Genomic DNA, 17,349 nt, shown 5'->3' with positions numbered 1-17,349 from the left:
ATTTTCGAAATTTTGTTTCATATACGTCGGTTGGAATGTGTAAAAAAACAAATTGGGATAGAAATCAGTGGTGTTACACATGAAATTTGGCGAAGTCAAAAAATTTGTCAACAAATATTTCCATTTTTCGTCGCCTAACTGTGTTTAGAAATGGTTTAGACTGGTAGTCGTCGTCAATTCACTGTTTTTTTTTATATGAACTCCAAATTTTAAAAGAGATTTCTTTGCAAGTACAAGAATTTTACGTCTAAACTTTTCATCATAAACATTTTTTCCTTAACTTTAAGAAATTGTAATCATCGATGAACGAGAGAAAAATTGAGCCTTTCCTGTCAAGTTTTACGTTTATTATTAACAAGCATTTGGAAAAATGGATTGTCTAAATAATGTTATGTACAAAGTCTATGAGGTTTTGGGAATTTGTCTATGCATTTATAAAATACGTTGGTACTAGAAACTAGAACCCAAAATTGGTTCTAATTTTTAGGAAAGTTGAATCTGTCGCTGTTTGGCCGCCTTTAGCATCTATGTGAACTTTAGATTCTGTTTCAAATTATAAAGTTATTGGAATTCACGATTTTGTTACGTTTTTCATACGAGAACACCTTCAATACAATTTTTTAGAAAATTTAAAAAGACGACAGGAAATATGAAGGGTTCTTGATGACCAATTTTTGGGACGAGATGTTTAACTAAAAATTGTGACTGAAAGAAAAGCATTTTTAGCATTGAAGTATGTTTTAAGTTATGTATTTAATATTAAAATAAATATCGAAAAATTTCAGAAATGTAAACATTAATATTGGTAGGTATTCAATTATTTTCTTTTTTTTAAATAGTAATCCCAAAATTTCTACGTTTTCTACGTCCCTGGTTAAATTTGACGTAAAATTATGTCATTTTATGCATTTGACAAAAATTATAACCTTGAAATTATTTTCGACATAAACCTCTGACATAAGTTACTAACAAAAATTTTAATAAGGGATAGAAATATATGTCTTAGCCACATAATACAAAATTGTCTTGGTTTGACGTTCAGTGTCCCAACTCTCCCAATAAAGGAACTCTACTTGACCAAAATCAAAAAAGTATAAATTTTGAGCAGACGATATCCGTAGCAATGAAAGAACATCTGCACTCAAAGCGCTGTCAAGTCCTGTCAGACACTTGTCAACTTTAACTTTGGACAATTTGGGGCTCTAAATTGAAAATATTTAATAAAAGGGTTTAGTTCCGTCTCTTAATCTAACCTACAAAAAAATTAAACCAATCTGGTAGCATTTTTCATTGATTAATTCACCCAAAATTCACAAAAAAAGTCATTAGTCGTTACCTGATTATTTGTTCCATTCCGTACTTTTAATACACCAAATTTCGAATAAAGACATTAAAACTCTTAAAAGCGTACCCTTACTAAGTGGGTGCATCTACTCGCTTGTCTTCCAGACACTAAATGAACAACACTCAGTTCACTACTAATTTGCATTATTTTGTAATAAAAGCAGCGGTATTTTTGACTGAATTTGTATAGTTTTCTTCTAGAAATTCGGCTAACGATGTCTACAGACGCCTGCGCCGGTCTTACGTACGACATAACATGTAAAAACTCAAGCTTGATCTTGATCATTTTTTCAAGTTATTTCGTACGTATGACCAGCGCAGGTGTTTGAAGACATCGCCGAAATTTTAGAAAAAAACAATACAATTTGCAAACAATCCAGTCAAAAATAACGGTGCTTTTTTACAAAATAATGTGAACTGAGTGGTTCATTTAGCAACATTGTAGTGTCTGAAAGACAAGCGAGTAAATGCACCGACGTAGTAGGGGTGCACTTTTAAGAATCTTAATGGCTTTATTTGGAATTTGGTGTAATAAACGTACTGAATAGAACAAATAATCAGGTAACGACTAATGACTTTTTTGTGAATTTTCGATGAATTAATCAATTAAAAATGCTACCAGAATAGTTTAAATTTATTGTAGGTTAAGTTAAAAGACTGAACTAAATCCCTTAATTAAATATTTTCAATTTAGAGTCCCAAATTGTTCAAAGTGAAAGTTGACAAGTGCCTGACACGACTTGACAGCGCTTTGAGTGCAGATGCACTTTCGTTGCTACGGATATCGTCTGCTCAAAATTTATACTTTTTTGATTTTGGTCAAGTGAATGCCTCTGTTTAAAATAACTATTAAATGGTGCATTTTAGCGGTGTAAAAGGTTACACCTTTTTTATTCGCAATTGATTACTCTATCGATTTAAGCAATAAAAAAGTACTGTTAAGAGGGCAAAAAATTAGAAAAACACAAAAATGTGACCCGGAAATGCTGCTACCGGAAACTGGGTGGATGCATCCGGTTTTCGTAATTACCAGATTAAAAGGCATGTTCTCTTTAGTAAGTCTACCAAGTTTTGTAATATTTGGTCAAATGGTTCCAAAGTTATGGTACAAAAACGTCTTTCCATACTCCTACTTCCCAGGGCTGTAAAATTCTTATCAGTTTCGATAGGACACGAGTTATAATCTCAATTGGCATCATTTTATAGGTCCTTTTTGAGGTTTATTTATTGTCTCATAAATACGAATAACCCTGTATTCTAGCGAGACATGTCAGTGATTCGAATTCGAAACACCCAGTGTATTTCATTTCCGTTGTTCGCCCTTTGACATCTAACGTCTTAATGAAGCGCATTGTTTAATATCCGGCACAATATTTACCAAATTTTAGTACACCGTTGTTCCTTTTACAGGCATTCAAACATAAATAATTCCCGTTTTTGTAAACGCAGTAAAGCGTTTTATTCGCTGCTAATCCCGCAAAACCGCCACCCGATGAGGGAGGATTCACCGGTTTTTTTATTGACCCACATTTGAGTCAGTCGTCGCCTTAATTAGAAGCAAATGGAATCACTTCGTCTATTACAGAAGTCTTAGAGGGAATGCTGCTTTTATCATCTTAATTACGACACCATTCATCGCAGTTGATGTTCTAACGAACGAACGGATGTGTGCGGGGTTATCCTGTGTTTTCATACGAAGTAAATTGGAAAGGGCGATGCTAATCCGGGCTTGATTCCATAAAGTGGAAACTAACCCCGAAAAACACAGAAATAAATGTACAGGACGGTGCATTTTTGATGCCCGTGGAGGGAGTTTACGGAACTAAGAGGGGTAGAAATTCATTTTCGCGTTCATTTTTTTGAGAAAATAATTGGTTATCAAAAATCTAAGAAAAATGTTTAACCTCTTCAAGTGACATTTGTTTGCACTTTAGTAGTCGTAGAGACATCGAAAAATGCATAATACATTCTTCGATCATTCATTTTACGTCTTATCCTGGTTTTTTACGTATCCAGGAAATAAGCCCACACCAAAAATGCGTACAAGAGAAAAGCCCAAAAGATAAGCTCCCACACGGAAAAACCCACAAAAGGAAGCACTTCATATAGAAACAACCCCACAAAGAAAAATATCCATCAAAAAAAAGCTTATAAAAAATACGTAAAATGCTAACTTGAGTTGTCTATGTCTCAAAAACTAGAACTCATAGAAAAAATCTGTTAACAATTTTGAAATCAGCATCCAACAGTAACACAACAACAGCAAAAAAATCGGTGGCAACATACGACAGAGAAATAAATGTTTAAAAAAAGCCAGGTGCACTTTTCTAAATAAATGCTAGTATGGGCTACCTATACCTCGGAAACTAAAATTGAGAGAAAAAATCTGTTAGCAGTTTTGAAATCAGCATTAACAACAGTAAAACATATGAGGCAACAGATTAGTAATTATTAGAGTTCCTATAATGAAAGAGTTGAGACACAGAATGTCAATTTTCGAAATTTTGTTTCATATACGTCCGTTGGAATGTGTAAAAAAACAAACTGAGATAGAAATCAGTGGTGTTACACTTAAAATTTGGCGAAAAGTCAAATAAATTTGTCAAAAAATGTACATACATTTTTCGTCAACTGCGTTTAGAAATGGTTTAGACTGGTTGTCGTCGTCAGTTCACTGTTTTTCTTGATATGAATTCCAAATTTTAAAAGAGATTTCTTTGTAACTACAAGAATTTTACGTCTAAACTCTTCTTCACAAACAATTTTTCCTTAACTTTAAGAAATGGTAATCATCGATGAAAGGAAGGAGAAATTAAACCTTTCCTGCCAAGTTTTACGTTTATTATTAACAAGCATTTGAAAAAGTTGATTGCCTAAATAATATTGCGTACAAAATCTACGAGATTTTGGGAATTTGTCTATGCATTTACAAAATACGTTGATACTTGAACCCAAAATTGGGTCAAATTTTTAGGAAAGTTTAATTTGTCGCTGCTTGGCATCTTTAGCATCTACGTGAACTTTAGATTATGTTACAAATTGTAAAGTTATTAGAATTTACGATTTTGTTACGTTTTTCACACGAGCCCTTCAGTATATTTTTTTGGAAAATTTAAAAAGACGACGGGATATATGAAAGGTTCTTGATGACCAATTTTTGGGACGAGATGTTTAACTAAAATTTGTGACTGAAAGAAAAGCAATTTTAGCATTGAAGTCTGTTTTAAGTTATGTATTTAATATTAAAATAAATATCAAAAAATTTCAGAAATGTTAACATTAAATTTGTAGAAATTCAGTTATTTTCTTTGTTTAAAAAATAATCCCATAATTCCTACGATTCCTACGTCCCTGATTAAATCTGACGTAAAATTATGTCATTTTATGCATTTGACAAAAACTATAACCTTGAAATTATTTTCGACATAAATTACTAACAAAAATTTTAATAAAAAAGAATAGAAATATATACCTTATCCACATAATACAAAATAGGCTCGATTTGACGTTCAGTGTCCCAACTCTCCCAATAAAGAAACTCTAGTAAATACTGGGTAAAATTGAATTCACTACACAAACAGCGTTAGGCAAAAGTATGGAACCAAGCGTTTTGTGCCTAAACTATGTTTATTACGAAAAAACTAATTAGTACCTCATAAATTACTTTAAAAATGTGATCATTTTTCAAGAATAATTTTTTTCGAAATTTTTTTTAGTTTTCGAGTTATTCAAAAAAAAATGTGTGTCCAACTGTCAAAAAAGGCACTTTTTTTTCTTGATTTTGAGCCGTAAAATAAGACCTGTTTATAGTAAAATAAAGCCTTGACAACGTAAAAAAGACTTTTTTTACCGGCCGACAGACTTTTTTACGGGTCATGATTTTGAATGAAATTACCTTTTATTACATGATTCAAACGTTATTTACTAACATGTGATAACAAATATTAGAGAATTTGCGCATTTTCAATGCTCATTTTCCTTAAAAAGCACAAAAAACAGCACCACTTTCAATTAAATAGGAATGACAATTACAGATGACAATAATATACAGCAACTAGGTACGCAAGCCCTAGTTACCATACCAAAGCACACGGATTTTAATTTTATGTAAAGATTCGATCGAAACTTTAATTTTGGTAATTTTTCATAGTTGCTCACAAAATTTTGTATGCCACATGAGCGTGAATTACCTTTTTTTATTCGAATATGATTAATATTCATTCTCATAAAAAAAGGCTTAGTTCACGGCCTTGTAACATAAATAACTATTTTTTTCAAATGGCACCCTACTACTGCGATTTTTTTTGGTTAAAAGATTATGCTTTAGAAACTACTTCTAATTCAATAATTTTGTCTTTGGACCAGTGTTTTTTTTAATAAATTATTAAAGTTGCGTTCCGAGCTCGTAACGACGGTTTTCCGAATTTGACCGAAAGGGTGGTATCCATAGATGTTTTTATTCGAGTAATTTGATTCGTCAAATTTTTCGCAAATATGAACAACCACAAAAAACGAAAACACACTTGAGCTTGAGACTAGACATTGGAGTAACTCCTGACTTACCTTAAATTAAAAAAGGGTGTCGTGACTATTGCGCAATTCGGGAAATTCGTTATTTGACCACATTTTTGCACCAAAAACTCGCACTTAGTTACACGTCCGAATAAATCTAGCAGTAACAACGTTAGCATTGTTTTTATTTGGTAGATATTGAAAGATTTTTACGACACAAGACACGGTACCAAGTTCACACACAACCCGCAAAGACGCACTGACACTATCAATTAGTAAGCAGCGATAAAAAAGGGTAGATATTTCAATGACAAATCGTCTTTTTCACAGATTTTTTTGTCGAAGTCGTAACTCACCTTGGTTATTTCCAGAATTTTATCTCAGTGGCGTGCCGTAGAATTTTGACTAAATTTCAAACACGTTTAATTCATTAATAACATTGAAATGGATTTTATATCAAGAAGTTACGCCTTTTAATACGTATAGTGAATTCAATTTCGCCATATAATTAAAAATTCCGTCCTTTTAAAAAATTAGTAAATGAATACGAAGTATGTATAGGGAAACTAAGAAACAATTAAAAAGTAAAATATTGTCAAACTTAAAAACTGTGAATTAATCCCTAAAAAACCATGAGAAGAACTAAAAGCCTAAGAAACAAAAAATGTCAAAATGTAAAATTAAATAATCAAGTTAAATGTATTTGTTTAAATACATGCTAATAAAAAAATTGTAAAAATTTAAATTAAGAAATCAATTTAGAAGAAATAAAAATTTTGTCAAATATTTACATTTTTAACAAAACAAATTTATTTTAAGTTTGAGTTTTGAGTTGCAAATTCAAGATATTTCCTAAGATCCGGTATCTAGTGATAACATAATTTTTTTCACCACCTTTGTTTTTAATTTTCGATTCTTTAGACAAATCAATCACCTACCATCAAAATTAAAATAAATCAATTTTTTAGAACTCGCTATATCATTGTCCTCCAATGAACAGTTTTAGAGAAAATTGTTAACAAAAGTTAAATTACGTAATAATATTTATGTGTTGATAATTTGAAAACTATTAATAATTTTGCAATTTGTTCGATGCCAGTCGATTTCTCGGATCATTTTACATAAAAATTGTTCCAATTTTTGGAATAGTTTTGCCGTAATTAAAAAAAATACTTTTGGTAGATTAACCCTGATAATTATTTCTTGTTTTCTCAAATATTTTGGTATTAGTTAGTTTGTAAGCGACTCATCCGTAAAGTTTTCATTATTTTTACAGGAAACAAAGCTTATAAAAAAAGACGTTTAACTATAAAAACTTGTGGATTAACAACCAAATCTTAAAGAGCATAATAAAGCAGTTTTTTTGTAATACGAGTATTTTAGATTGTCTCGTTTTTGGACGAAAAAAATTCGTAATTTTTTTCTAATTTTTACAGAAAACAAAGCGTACTAAGAGGGCTATAAAATCGTCAATTGACAATCACTTCCTAGAACCGTAATTAATATTTCGTCTTCTTAAAATGTTTTAGCATCGGCTAGTTTTTAAGCAAATTATCAGTTAAATTTTCCTCATTTTTCTAGACATACGTAATAGGTAACTATTACATATTTCTAGAACTTCAATGAATTTTTTTAATTTCTCAAAATATGTATTTCAGTATTGTTTTTTTTTGATGAACAAGTTTTAGACAAATTATCTGCAAAAATTTTCTAACTTTTGCTGAAAACAAACATAGTCAATGAGTCTTTAAATGTAAATAGAAAATCTCTTCTTAGAGCAGTAACAATTTTTTTGGTTTTCTTAAAATATCTTGGCATTAAAAAAAATTTAATTCTTACACAAAACGTCAGAATTTTTTGGTACCCGGAACATTTATCAAGCAATAACTCTGGAACTGTTAGTCGTAACCCCATTAAGTATTATCTTTAAAAGGCTCTTTTAATTATTTATCTTTTAAAAAAAGTTCATTGTCGACCAACTAATAGTTTTCAAAAAATGGCTAACAAAATTTAAAATATATAAAAATTCATGTCCTAATAATTTAAAAAACTATTTTGAATTTTGAAATTTTCTCGACGCCAGTCGATTCCCCGGATCGTTTTACATATGTTTACATCAAAACAGTTCTATTATTTCGAAGAGTTTTGGCATAATTGGAAAAATAAAAAAATCGAAAATTTTCTAAAAATAGGTAACTATTACATATTTCTAGAACTTCAATGAATTTTTTTAATTTCTCAAAATATGTATTTCAGTATTGTTTTTTTTTTTGATGAACAAGTTTTAGACAAATTATCTGCAAAAATTTTCTAATTTTTGCTGAAAACAAACTTTAGTCAATGAGTCTTTAAATGTAAATAGAAAATCTCTTCTTAGAGCAGTAACAATTTTTTTGGTTTTCTTAAAATATCTTGGCATTAAAAAAAATCTAATTCTTACACAAAACGTCAGAATTTTTCGGTACACGGAACATTTATCAAGCAATAACTCCGGAACTATTAGTCGTAACCCCATTAAGTATTATCTTTAAAAGACTCTTTTAATTATTTATCTTTTAAAAAAAGTTCATTGTCGTCCAACTAATAGTTTTCAAAAAATGGCTAACAACATTTAAAATATATAAAAATTCATGTCCTAATAATTTGAAAACTATTTTGAATTTTGCAATTTTCTTGACGCCAGTCGATTCCCCGGATCGTTTTACATATTTTTACATCATAACAGTTCTATTATTCCGAAGAGTTTTGGCATAATTGGAAAAATAAAAAAATCGAAAATTTTCTAAAAAATCAAAAAAATTAATCTTTCCAAATTATTTGCACCTCTAAGGACGTAACGTCAATTTGGTAATAAAAAATTAATTGTCTTTAATCATGGCTTTAATTCTGACTTAAACTCCTAACAACAATTATTGTAACAATTGTTGCTATTATAGGTTCAAACGATTAAAAAAATTATATTCAACATGGCCCTATAGACAATGATTACTGAATAGTGTATAAAACCTTCTTACATTGTGCTTTTTTGTTTAAAGATCTGTACAGTCATTTGCAAAAATAGGGGCCCAAGCGACACTACCTTTGACAGCAAGTGTACAATTTTGCGTACAGATTTGGCTCCCAGGAGATACAATTGCATATGGCTAATAATAAATTCTATAATTGGTCAATAAAATTGTTGTTTCTGTGGGCTAGGTGGACAAATGTATCATTTGTGATTCATTACAATGTACACCTACATGTTTATTATATTAAGCCCCGATAATTAAAGCAATACGCTGTTGTTGTCACGGACAAATGGACGCACTATTAAATTATTGCGAATAATTTGATATTATACGATAGATAAACAGAATGGGTAATTTTGATTTTATTTCCCAATCATAAATAAACATTATTTGTGAATTAATAAATAATAGACCCCATAAATAATTTTCAGCCGAACAAAAAATTCATTATAATTTGCCGCCTCATTCATTTTTCCGTATCTAAACATCTCTCTTGATTTAATCCCCAAACAGCATTTTTCCCCCGCTCGTTCCTACCCTTCTGTCCCCATTAATTTAACTTTCAACTGGAAGAGGTCAGTGGAGAATAAATTTAGACTCGAGAGAAGCGACCTCGTTATAGCATCCAATTAAAAACAAAATTAACGAAAAAAATGAGTCAAGGTTACGATACGTTGACGATAACTATACTTGAATTATTGACAACGTATAAATCGCAACCTGTCACACAAGTTTCCAAAGTTAGGAAATAAAATATTCAAGACGGAATCCGACTTTTAAAATAATGTTGGCAGACACGCAACGCGGAATTCGTGTACTGGTGGGCCCATACATCACTTTTTTCTCAACTCGTATAAATTAATTCTGAAATGAATTTGTTGAAAGCTTCCCTTTTGATTAAATTTATGAAAAGCGCACTCTGCTTTAATCCTTTGAAAGCTAATTACGGGGTTAAAAAAACGTGACGTTTTTTGCATTTTTTATTCACTAAAATATATAATTTTGATTAAAATCAGTTTGTACTAGTTTAAAATACAGTCTAGTATTGTCGCTTCGATATCGCTCCCTAAAACGTAGTCTTCCTATATACATGGATTAAAATATAGTACAAACACAAATACTTCAATGACAAAAAATACTTAGGATAATCAGGATGGAAAACCGGAGATTACGAGAACGGAAAAACGGTAATATCAACAGGAAGAAGAGACAGCAGAGAGGAGGAATGTGTGATCAGTTCTCTGTTTCGCTCTTATCGTCTGGAACGTTCAACACCTCTCTGCTGGTGTAAGGTGGTGGCGGTTCATTTAAATTCAATCCGGAATTTTGAGCACGAATAACGTCGATGTACGACGGCGGCTGATCCTCTTCAGTGAACAACAAGGGATCGGAAACATCACAATTGTCGACGATATGGTTACTAGAAGGCGGTAAACGCGAATTATTTTGATATGTAAAAACATCACAAGATAGGAGAGCTGTCTGATTATGTAAACTGATGCTTTCGATGTTCGACTGATTGACGCTTGAGTGATCGATGTCGGTTTTGCGGGCCATGAGGACCACACGAGAGGCGAGCACCAGGAAGAGCAAAATGACGAAGAGTATGCAAAGAGTACCTGGAAAAAATTACAATGAACAATGAACCCCTTCAATACAAATACAAGATTATTTTTTACATCAATTAAAACATTAAGCATCAAACGAAGAGGAAAACAGGGAAAATCGGTGTTCACAATTGGAGAAATCAGAAGAAATCTTACAAGTAACGGGAAATACATTTAAAAAGATAGGGGAAATCGCGAGGAGATTAAGGGAAATATTGAAGTCAGGGAAAATCATAAAAAAATCGCAGGAAATCTGGTGAACAAAATTTCAAGTACCAAATCTATTTTTGGATTCGCTATTTTCTGAACCAATTGATAATTATTAATTAATCAGTATAATATTTTTTTTTGTAATTTGCCGCCATTTTAATGCTTTAACAGGCATCTTAAAGCACTCAACGTCATCAATAATTCGGAAGTAAAGTTACTGTTGGGGGCGCCACTGAGCTAGGTCGAAAACAGTAACCATAAATGGCGAGAAAATGTTTATTCGGATATTTTGAGCGTTGTACGAATTTTGAGGCTTCACAATTATTACATTGCCTATGCGGAATAACTATTGTATCTTTGGTGGAAGAAACGAATGTTGACAAATTAGAGATGACGAGGAAAACACGAATAACAAATGACTGTTTGGTTCACTTTCTTTATTGGAAAATTATTACAAAGACATTGAAAAGCCTACCTTTTGACATAATTTACGTTTAAGTGTATTAGCAGTTGTTAATCTTAATTGTAGTTTTGTTGATTTATCGAAGTATTTCATGATTTTATCAGTGGAAAAATTCTAACCTAAAATTCACAAACTTCACTAATTTATTGGTTTCTTGAGCCCAACTTTATGTTCGCTGTGATCCATTACTTATAGTCTTTAATTAGACAACTGTTTGATAACACTTTGTAATGAAAATTTAAATCTTTTTCACTTTTTATCCACTTTCAAATTCCAACAATAAACACTTTTTACTACGAAAAACCACAGAACCAAAGTGAACGCTAGTATTTACCACCACGTACTTTTAAAGTGATTCTCTCTAATGTAAGCAATTAACACTATACACGCAAAATTGTTAAACAATTCATTAAATGTCAATTAAATGTGGAATTACGAAAATTTCGTTACTGTTTTCGACATAGTTCAAAAGTCATCACCAGAGGGCGTCTAGTTAATTTTGTTTCCGAATAGTCATTATTTGATGGAACACTTTACGAAAATTTTTAGGTTGGCAAGAAGCAAATTCAGAACCGTATTATTGCGAATTTCACAGATTTCATGCAAGATTACCTCCACTGTCATCCAAATTCTTGTTTTTTGACGAAACTTTGACAAAATAAAAATTTTAGATCAATTCTTCACTCTCAAAATCGAGATATCACGAACCGTGACAAAAATCCCTAAATCGACTAAAATAACAATTTTTGTTTAAAAACGGCAAAATGGGGGCAAATTACAAAAAACAGTATAGAAAAAACTCGTTTCATAAGACCTTGAAACACTCATTCTCTCAACGCCACTCGTTTTTGAAACTGATTTCGTGCTTTAAGACTGGTCTAATGAAACTTGTTTTTTAATGTATTATTATTTATTGAGTTTGAGTGTAAATCGAACGTTTTATTTCACGAGTGGATAATCAAACCACGAGTGAAAACGAGTAGTTTATCATCCACGAGGTGAAATAAATGAACCGATTTATTTGAAAACGAGTTGAATAGAACATTTTATTCTTCGAATTAGAGTCAACAAGGCTTAAAATTGCTTTAAATCTGTTAAAAATAACCTGACGTTTCGTATCAAGAAATGTCAAACAGTTGTTACACCGGGAATTTTCACAGTGCCGAAGAATAAAAATGTAATCTCATTCTCTACAAAAAAATTGCCTTTTTGGGTTTTAGATAACTTTAGATAGATACGAAGTTATCTAAAGTGAGTTCAATTGTTGTCAAAAACCCTTTACGCACATTGCATAACTTAAAACACAAAACTTAACTTATAATCACAGTTTTGATAGATTTTTTTTGTTTCACTAATTATTAGTATTTTGGTAAATACTTTAAACAAATTAATGAAGAGGAATAATAATAAAAAAGAAAGAAAAACCTAAAACCAAACTTTCACAATTGGTAACTTAATATTGAATAAAAATGAAGCAACTCATTTCAAAAATACCAATTATGTAAGATCTACATTTCAGTTAATAAAAAAAAAATGTTGTCTATAAACTGCTTTAAAATTTATTACAATTTGAGAATTTTCAGCTTATTTTTGGCATCACTTCAAAATAATTCTGTTTTTGGCGAAATCACGTCTCTAAACGCTCTAAAAACAACGATTTCCGCGTCAATTCAACGTCTTTATGACGAAATTTAGAAAACTAACAGTTTCTTCATAAAAAGTGCTAATAAAGACTAGAAACAATACAATGTCATATTCGACCAAATTTATTCCTTTTTTTAGTCCGGTTCCGCAAAATTTCCAACAAAAATTCCTTTTTTATCTCGCTAAACACTCGAAGAATGTAGAAAGTGTTCTCATTTTCAGACTAAATTTGGTTATTTTTGACGAATTTTTACGAATATCGCATAATAACTGGGCAGAATAATGACCAAATTTGCATTAGCAACCAAATTTAAAAAAGAACTTTTTAGTTTATAAAAAATGAAATAACAATGACTAATGCAGGTGACTCAAAAAGCAAAAATTAGGTCAACTCAAGATTTTTCGAGTTAAATTTGGTAAAATTCAGCCAAATAATTGCGTTGTTAGCTAAACTTCACGAAAAAAAAATATTTTGAAACCAATTCAACGACTGTTCGGCTAATTTTGACGAAATTTCTGAATGAAAAATGTGCCCAAGTTTACAATTTTTTAAGACGAAATGGCTAAACCTCGTAAAAAATTGCGTTTCTATTTCAAAAACATGCTAAAATACCGAAAAAAATTAAAAAACTGCTTCTTTTTTAAAGTATTTTCGTAATTTGTTGGAATATTTTTGATGAAATTTCGTTAAACAACTGCGTTTCTAGCTTAAAAATTTACTAAACTACTCGAAAAAAAAACACATTTAATAAATTTTTGAGCCGATTTAGTAAAATCTTGCAAAACAACTGAGTTCTAAATTTAAAAACAAGCCTAAACATTTGACAAAGACAAAAATTACCCCATTTTCAACATGGTTTAGTAGATTATTTGCAACTTTTTTTAGAAATTCAGCAAAATATTTGCGTTCTGACTAAAGCGACCGAAAAAAACAAGAAAATAATAAGGAAAGTGTTTGAATAACACCTTAATGATTGATTAAAAAAAATATATATAAATTAGGAAACAATTTTATGACACAGCTAAGAAATGCATCTCTTCAAACAGTTCTTCTGGCTAGAAAAATAAAGCACAGCCACAAATATAGTAAACCATCTACGTTTTGTATACTTTTTTAAATCTTTTAATATGTATTTAAAGGTCATCAGACATTCATCAGTTGCGGAGACATTGTGTACCTAAATGCTAAATTAAATGCCTTGAAAGATTGCCAATTTATTCATCTGTCATAGGTGAATATTAATATCAAAAAAATGCAAAAATTCCAGCATTTGAAACTATTTTAATTCAAAATTACCAAATAATGAAATACAAAAATTCTAAAAGCTACTGTTTTTTATTGTATATTAATGTCATTATATTTCTCACAAAACATTGTTTTAATTTTTTTAAGTGACAAATTAATAAATTGTGTTTTTTAAACTTTTGTCCTCATTTTTACTGCATGAAGTGGGGTGATGATAATTGATAAAGGCATATTTACCAAATGTTCTTAACAAAAAAATCCTACATTTTTTTTTGCTCTGTCTTATACCAGTATTAATAAAGATCTCATGCCCCTCTAAATTATCCTTTAACAATCATTTTCCTTGTCCTTCAGAAATTATTTTTTCAATCTCCACTACCACTAGTTGAGAAATAAATTAAAAAAAAAACTTTATAAACAAAATGTTTACCAGTTTTTTTCAACCCATTTACCCAGTTTAATTGAGTAAATTCGTTATACTAGTCGTGTTTTTCCTATTTCATTGTATAAGTCATTTGTAATGACTTGCCAACACGCAAACGCACATTCCAAGCAATCAAAAACTAAAAGCCAATTAACAAAATATTAAAAATATGCCGATAAAAATGCACAAAAGATAAGCGACTCCAGTAAACAATGTTAACGGTTTGTTTTTCAACAAACCAATTTGAATTCCTGTTGAAATCATTGTTTTCAATACACAATCACGAACCTTGAAATTAGTCCAGTGTTGTGTAATTTTTTTTTCGCCTTGAAACGCTTTTTACTTACATATCGTTATAAAGAGATATCGGGCCCCATTATGGCTCTGCGTCACTGAAGCCGACCCATATTCCAATTCCTCATACGCTAAACACAAAAATTTAAAAAATCAAATAAAAAATGAGCTCAAAACTCACAATCCGACAAAACCTGGCAACATTTCGGCCGGTTTGTCACCGTACAGTTGGGGTCATGATGCCTGTCACAACACCAACTTGTCGGTATACAGCGGCCGTCATCGCACTGCAGCTTGTCTTTGCAGGGGTCCCCATGGCACACCTCGTCGCTCTCGTCCGAGCCGTCGGTGCAATCGGGCCTCCCGTCGCACGCATAGTGATAAAAAATGCAAAACCCATTCGCACACTGAAACATCTGTTCGCTACAGAAGATCGTTTCTTGGATGAACGGCCGCTCCTTGGGGGGCTTGTCGTCACGCACCACCACCTCGACGCTCTTGTGCAGGTTGTACTTGAGACTGACGCAGAAATACTTGCCCCTGTCCTCCGACTTGAGGGGGTAGAAGTGCTTGATTGCTTTATTCATTTCACTGGGCTTGAGGATTGAGTACATTTTTTTGCTGTCGGAGGAGTCATGCTCGCGCCAAAACCTAGCAAAAGACACTCAATTTGACGACTTTAGGTGGGTTAAAGTACCTCAAATCGTTCGATTGCTTAATCCAGGAGATTTGAAAGTCATAGTAGTTGCTGTTGCTTTTGGAAGACACTAAATCACAGAGTAGAGAAAAATTAGCACCGGCCTTCTCCTCCACGACCGCCGAGAGGACAGGAGTGTAGGAATCTTCGGTGCTTTTGATTATTTTTAACGCGAGTTCGCCAGGATTACCTGAAAAAATTTGACGACATAACCTCACACACTTTTACCCAGAGTTGTACCAAACACGCAAAACGCGCCACTTACATCTTAAACTAGGAAAAAAACCTAAAATTAGGAAAAACACGAAACGGCGATACATTTTAACGCATTTTTTTGATTATTTAAAAGCAGCCATATTCTATGGCGTTGACATTTCAATCAAAACATGGCGGACCGGGGAAGTGGCTAAAGTCACACGTTCCAGTTTAAACTTTTTATTAATAAATCATTAAAATATTCCTCAATTGCGTGCATTCTGATAATTGGCTCGGTACCAATCCACGCTCTCCTTCACGGCCACTGGAAAGGGCGTAAACTCAAAGTCCGGGAGATATTTGCGCAGTTTCGCATTACTTGCTGTTTTCTTATACTGCCCATCTGCTTTGGTCGTATCAAAGACAATTTCGCCTTTAAAATCAAAGGCTTTGGCTAATTCTTCGGTCAACTGTCGTATCGACACTTCCGCGGCCTCATCAACTGCCCAAAAGACAAAAATGAGTGACATAACCTCACTTTACCATAACCTCAAACCTGACAATATAATCGGTTCAATTTCGTTATACTCGCGTAAAACCCACAAAAACAGTTTAGCCAAATCAAGGGAATAGATGAACTGGCGGAGGGGCTTCCCCGTGCCCAGCACAGTAAAGGTTTTGCCCCCAGCCTCTGTCACATCATGCAGCCGCCTTATCAAGCCCGGAATGACATGACTTGACTCAAGATTGTAGTTATCATGGGGGCCAAAAACATTGCACGGGACCACCGAAGTGTAAAGACAACCGTGCTGCTCGTGATAAGCCTTATTCATGATATCTATCATCCGTTTGGCGTAGCTATAGCCGAAATTTGACGGGTGTGGGGGCCCATTATGTATCTAAAAATCAAAAGTCGCAAAAACCACAAACTAGTCGCCAAGGGGGCACCATTGTCTCATCAATGGGATAACTGGTCTTATCAGGGAAAATACAAGTTGATAAACAAGAAACCACTTTTTTCACTCCTGTTGCATAACTGACGTCCAGTACGTTACTATTCATTTGCAAATTGTTCCTCTGAAATTTTCTATCACACTTTGAGCCTCAAAACGAAAAAATACCAAAAAATCCAAGTTGTGGTTCATGTTGTGGAATAGCCCCCCGACCATCGCCGCCAAATGGATCACATGGGTGGGTTTATGCTTCTCGAACAATTTTTTCGTCTCTTCCAAATCGCTAGAACCCAATTTTGCCCACAAATCGCCGCCAATTTTAAAAAAATTACCATAAGTTTGCATCTTTGCTGTTAACAAAAATCCAAGTCTCGTCAGATTTTTTCTCATCTTCAAGTACAGTCTGAATGGCCTTGCCGACAAGACCTGAGCCCCCAGTCACCAGAATTATCTTGTTTTCACTCATTTTAAACGACTAATTTTGACCACGTTTCATGTAAATAAACCTGACCTTGGGAAGTCAAAACCACGTGACTTGGTGACTTGAGATACCAACACAAAAAATTATGTAACAATTCTTTGTAACATAGAGATAAAACAGGACAAAAATTAAATGGTCCACTTCTGAGTCTCATATGAATAATTTTTTCATAGAAATTAATTTATAGTTGTTACGTAAGTGAAACTAAAAGCCAATATAACAAAACCAAAATCACTACATTTAATTTTCGAATTTCAACGACTTGTAGTAA

General features: G+C 32.3%; 3 protein-coding genes across 3 annotated transcripts in view; all 3 read right to left on the bottom strand.

Annotated features, from left to right (window-relative positions):
• Window positions 1–6,063, bottom strand: part of Syt7 (Synaptotagmin 7) — a 278,766-nt gene extending 272,703 nt beyond the window's left edge. Inside the window, exon 1 of the mRNA XM_064358269.1 lies at window positions 5,908–6,063. The gene's annotated coding sequence lies outside the window, so the exon portion shown is untranslated. The remainder of the gene's footprint in view (window positions 1–5,907) is intronic.
• Window positions 6,064–8,718: 2,655 nt separating this feature from the next.
• On the bottom strand, window positions 8,719–15,868 carry LOC655372 (low-density lipoprotein receptor class A domain-containing protein 3). Its single transcript, XM_961912.5, has 5 exons — window positions 15,715–15,868; window positions 15,450–15,639; window positions 14,934–15,403; window positions 14,806–14,883; window positions 8,719–10,483 (listed from the first exon to the last, which is right to left on the bottom strand). Exons 1-5 carry the CDS (start codon window positions 15,767–15,769, stop codon window positions 10,098–10,100), a joined length of 1,179 nt encoding a protein of 392 aa, XP_967005.2. The 5' UTR covers window positions 15,770–15,868; the 3' UTR covers window positions 8,719–10,097.
• On the bottom strand, window positions 15,869–17,158 carry Gmer (GDP-4-keto-6-deoxy-D-mannose 3,5-epimerase/4-reductase). Its single transcript, XM_961996.5, has 5 exons — window positions 16,930–17,158; window positions 16,766–16,880; window positions 16,593–16,721; window positions 16,201–16,543; window positions 15,869–16,146 (listed from the first exon to the last, which is right to left on the bottom strand). Exons 1-5 carry the CDS (start codon window positions 17,061–17,063, stop codon window positions 15,911–15,913), a joined length of 957 nt encoding a protein of 318 aa, XP_967089.2. The 5' UTR covers window positions 17,064–17,158; the 3' UTR covers window positions 15,869–15,910.
• Window positions 17,159–17,349: the final 191 nt, after the last annotated feature.

The sequence above is a fragment of the Tribolium castaneum genome, chromosome 8 (assembly GCF_031307605.1).
Source record: "Tribolium castaneum strain GA2 chromosome 8, icTriCast1.1, whole genome shotgun sequence".
In the NCBI taxonomy this organism is placed as follows: domain Eukaryota; kingdom Metazoa; phylum Arthropoda; class Insecta; order Coleoptera; family Tenebrionidae; genus Tribolium; species Tribolium castaneum.
Note: the sequence above shows the minus strand (reverse complement) of the source record. Positions and strands in the feature narration are given on the sequence as shown.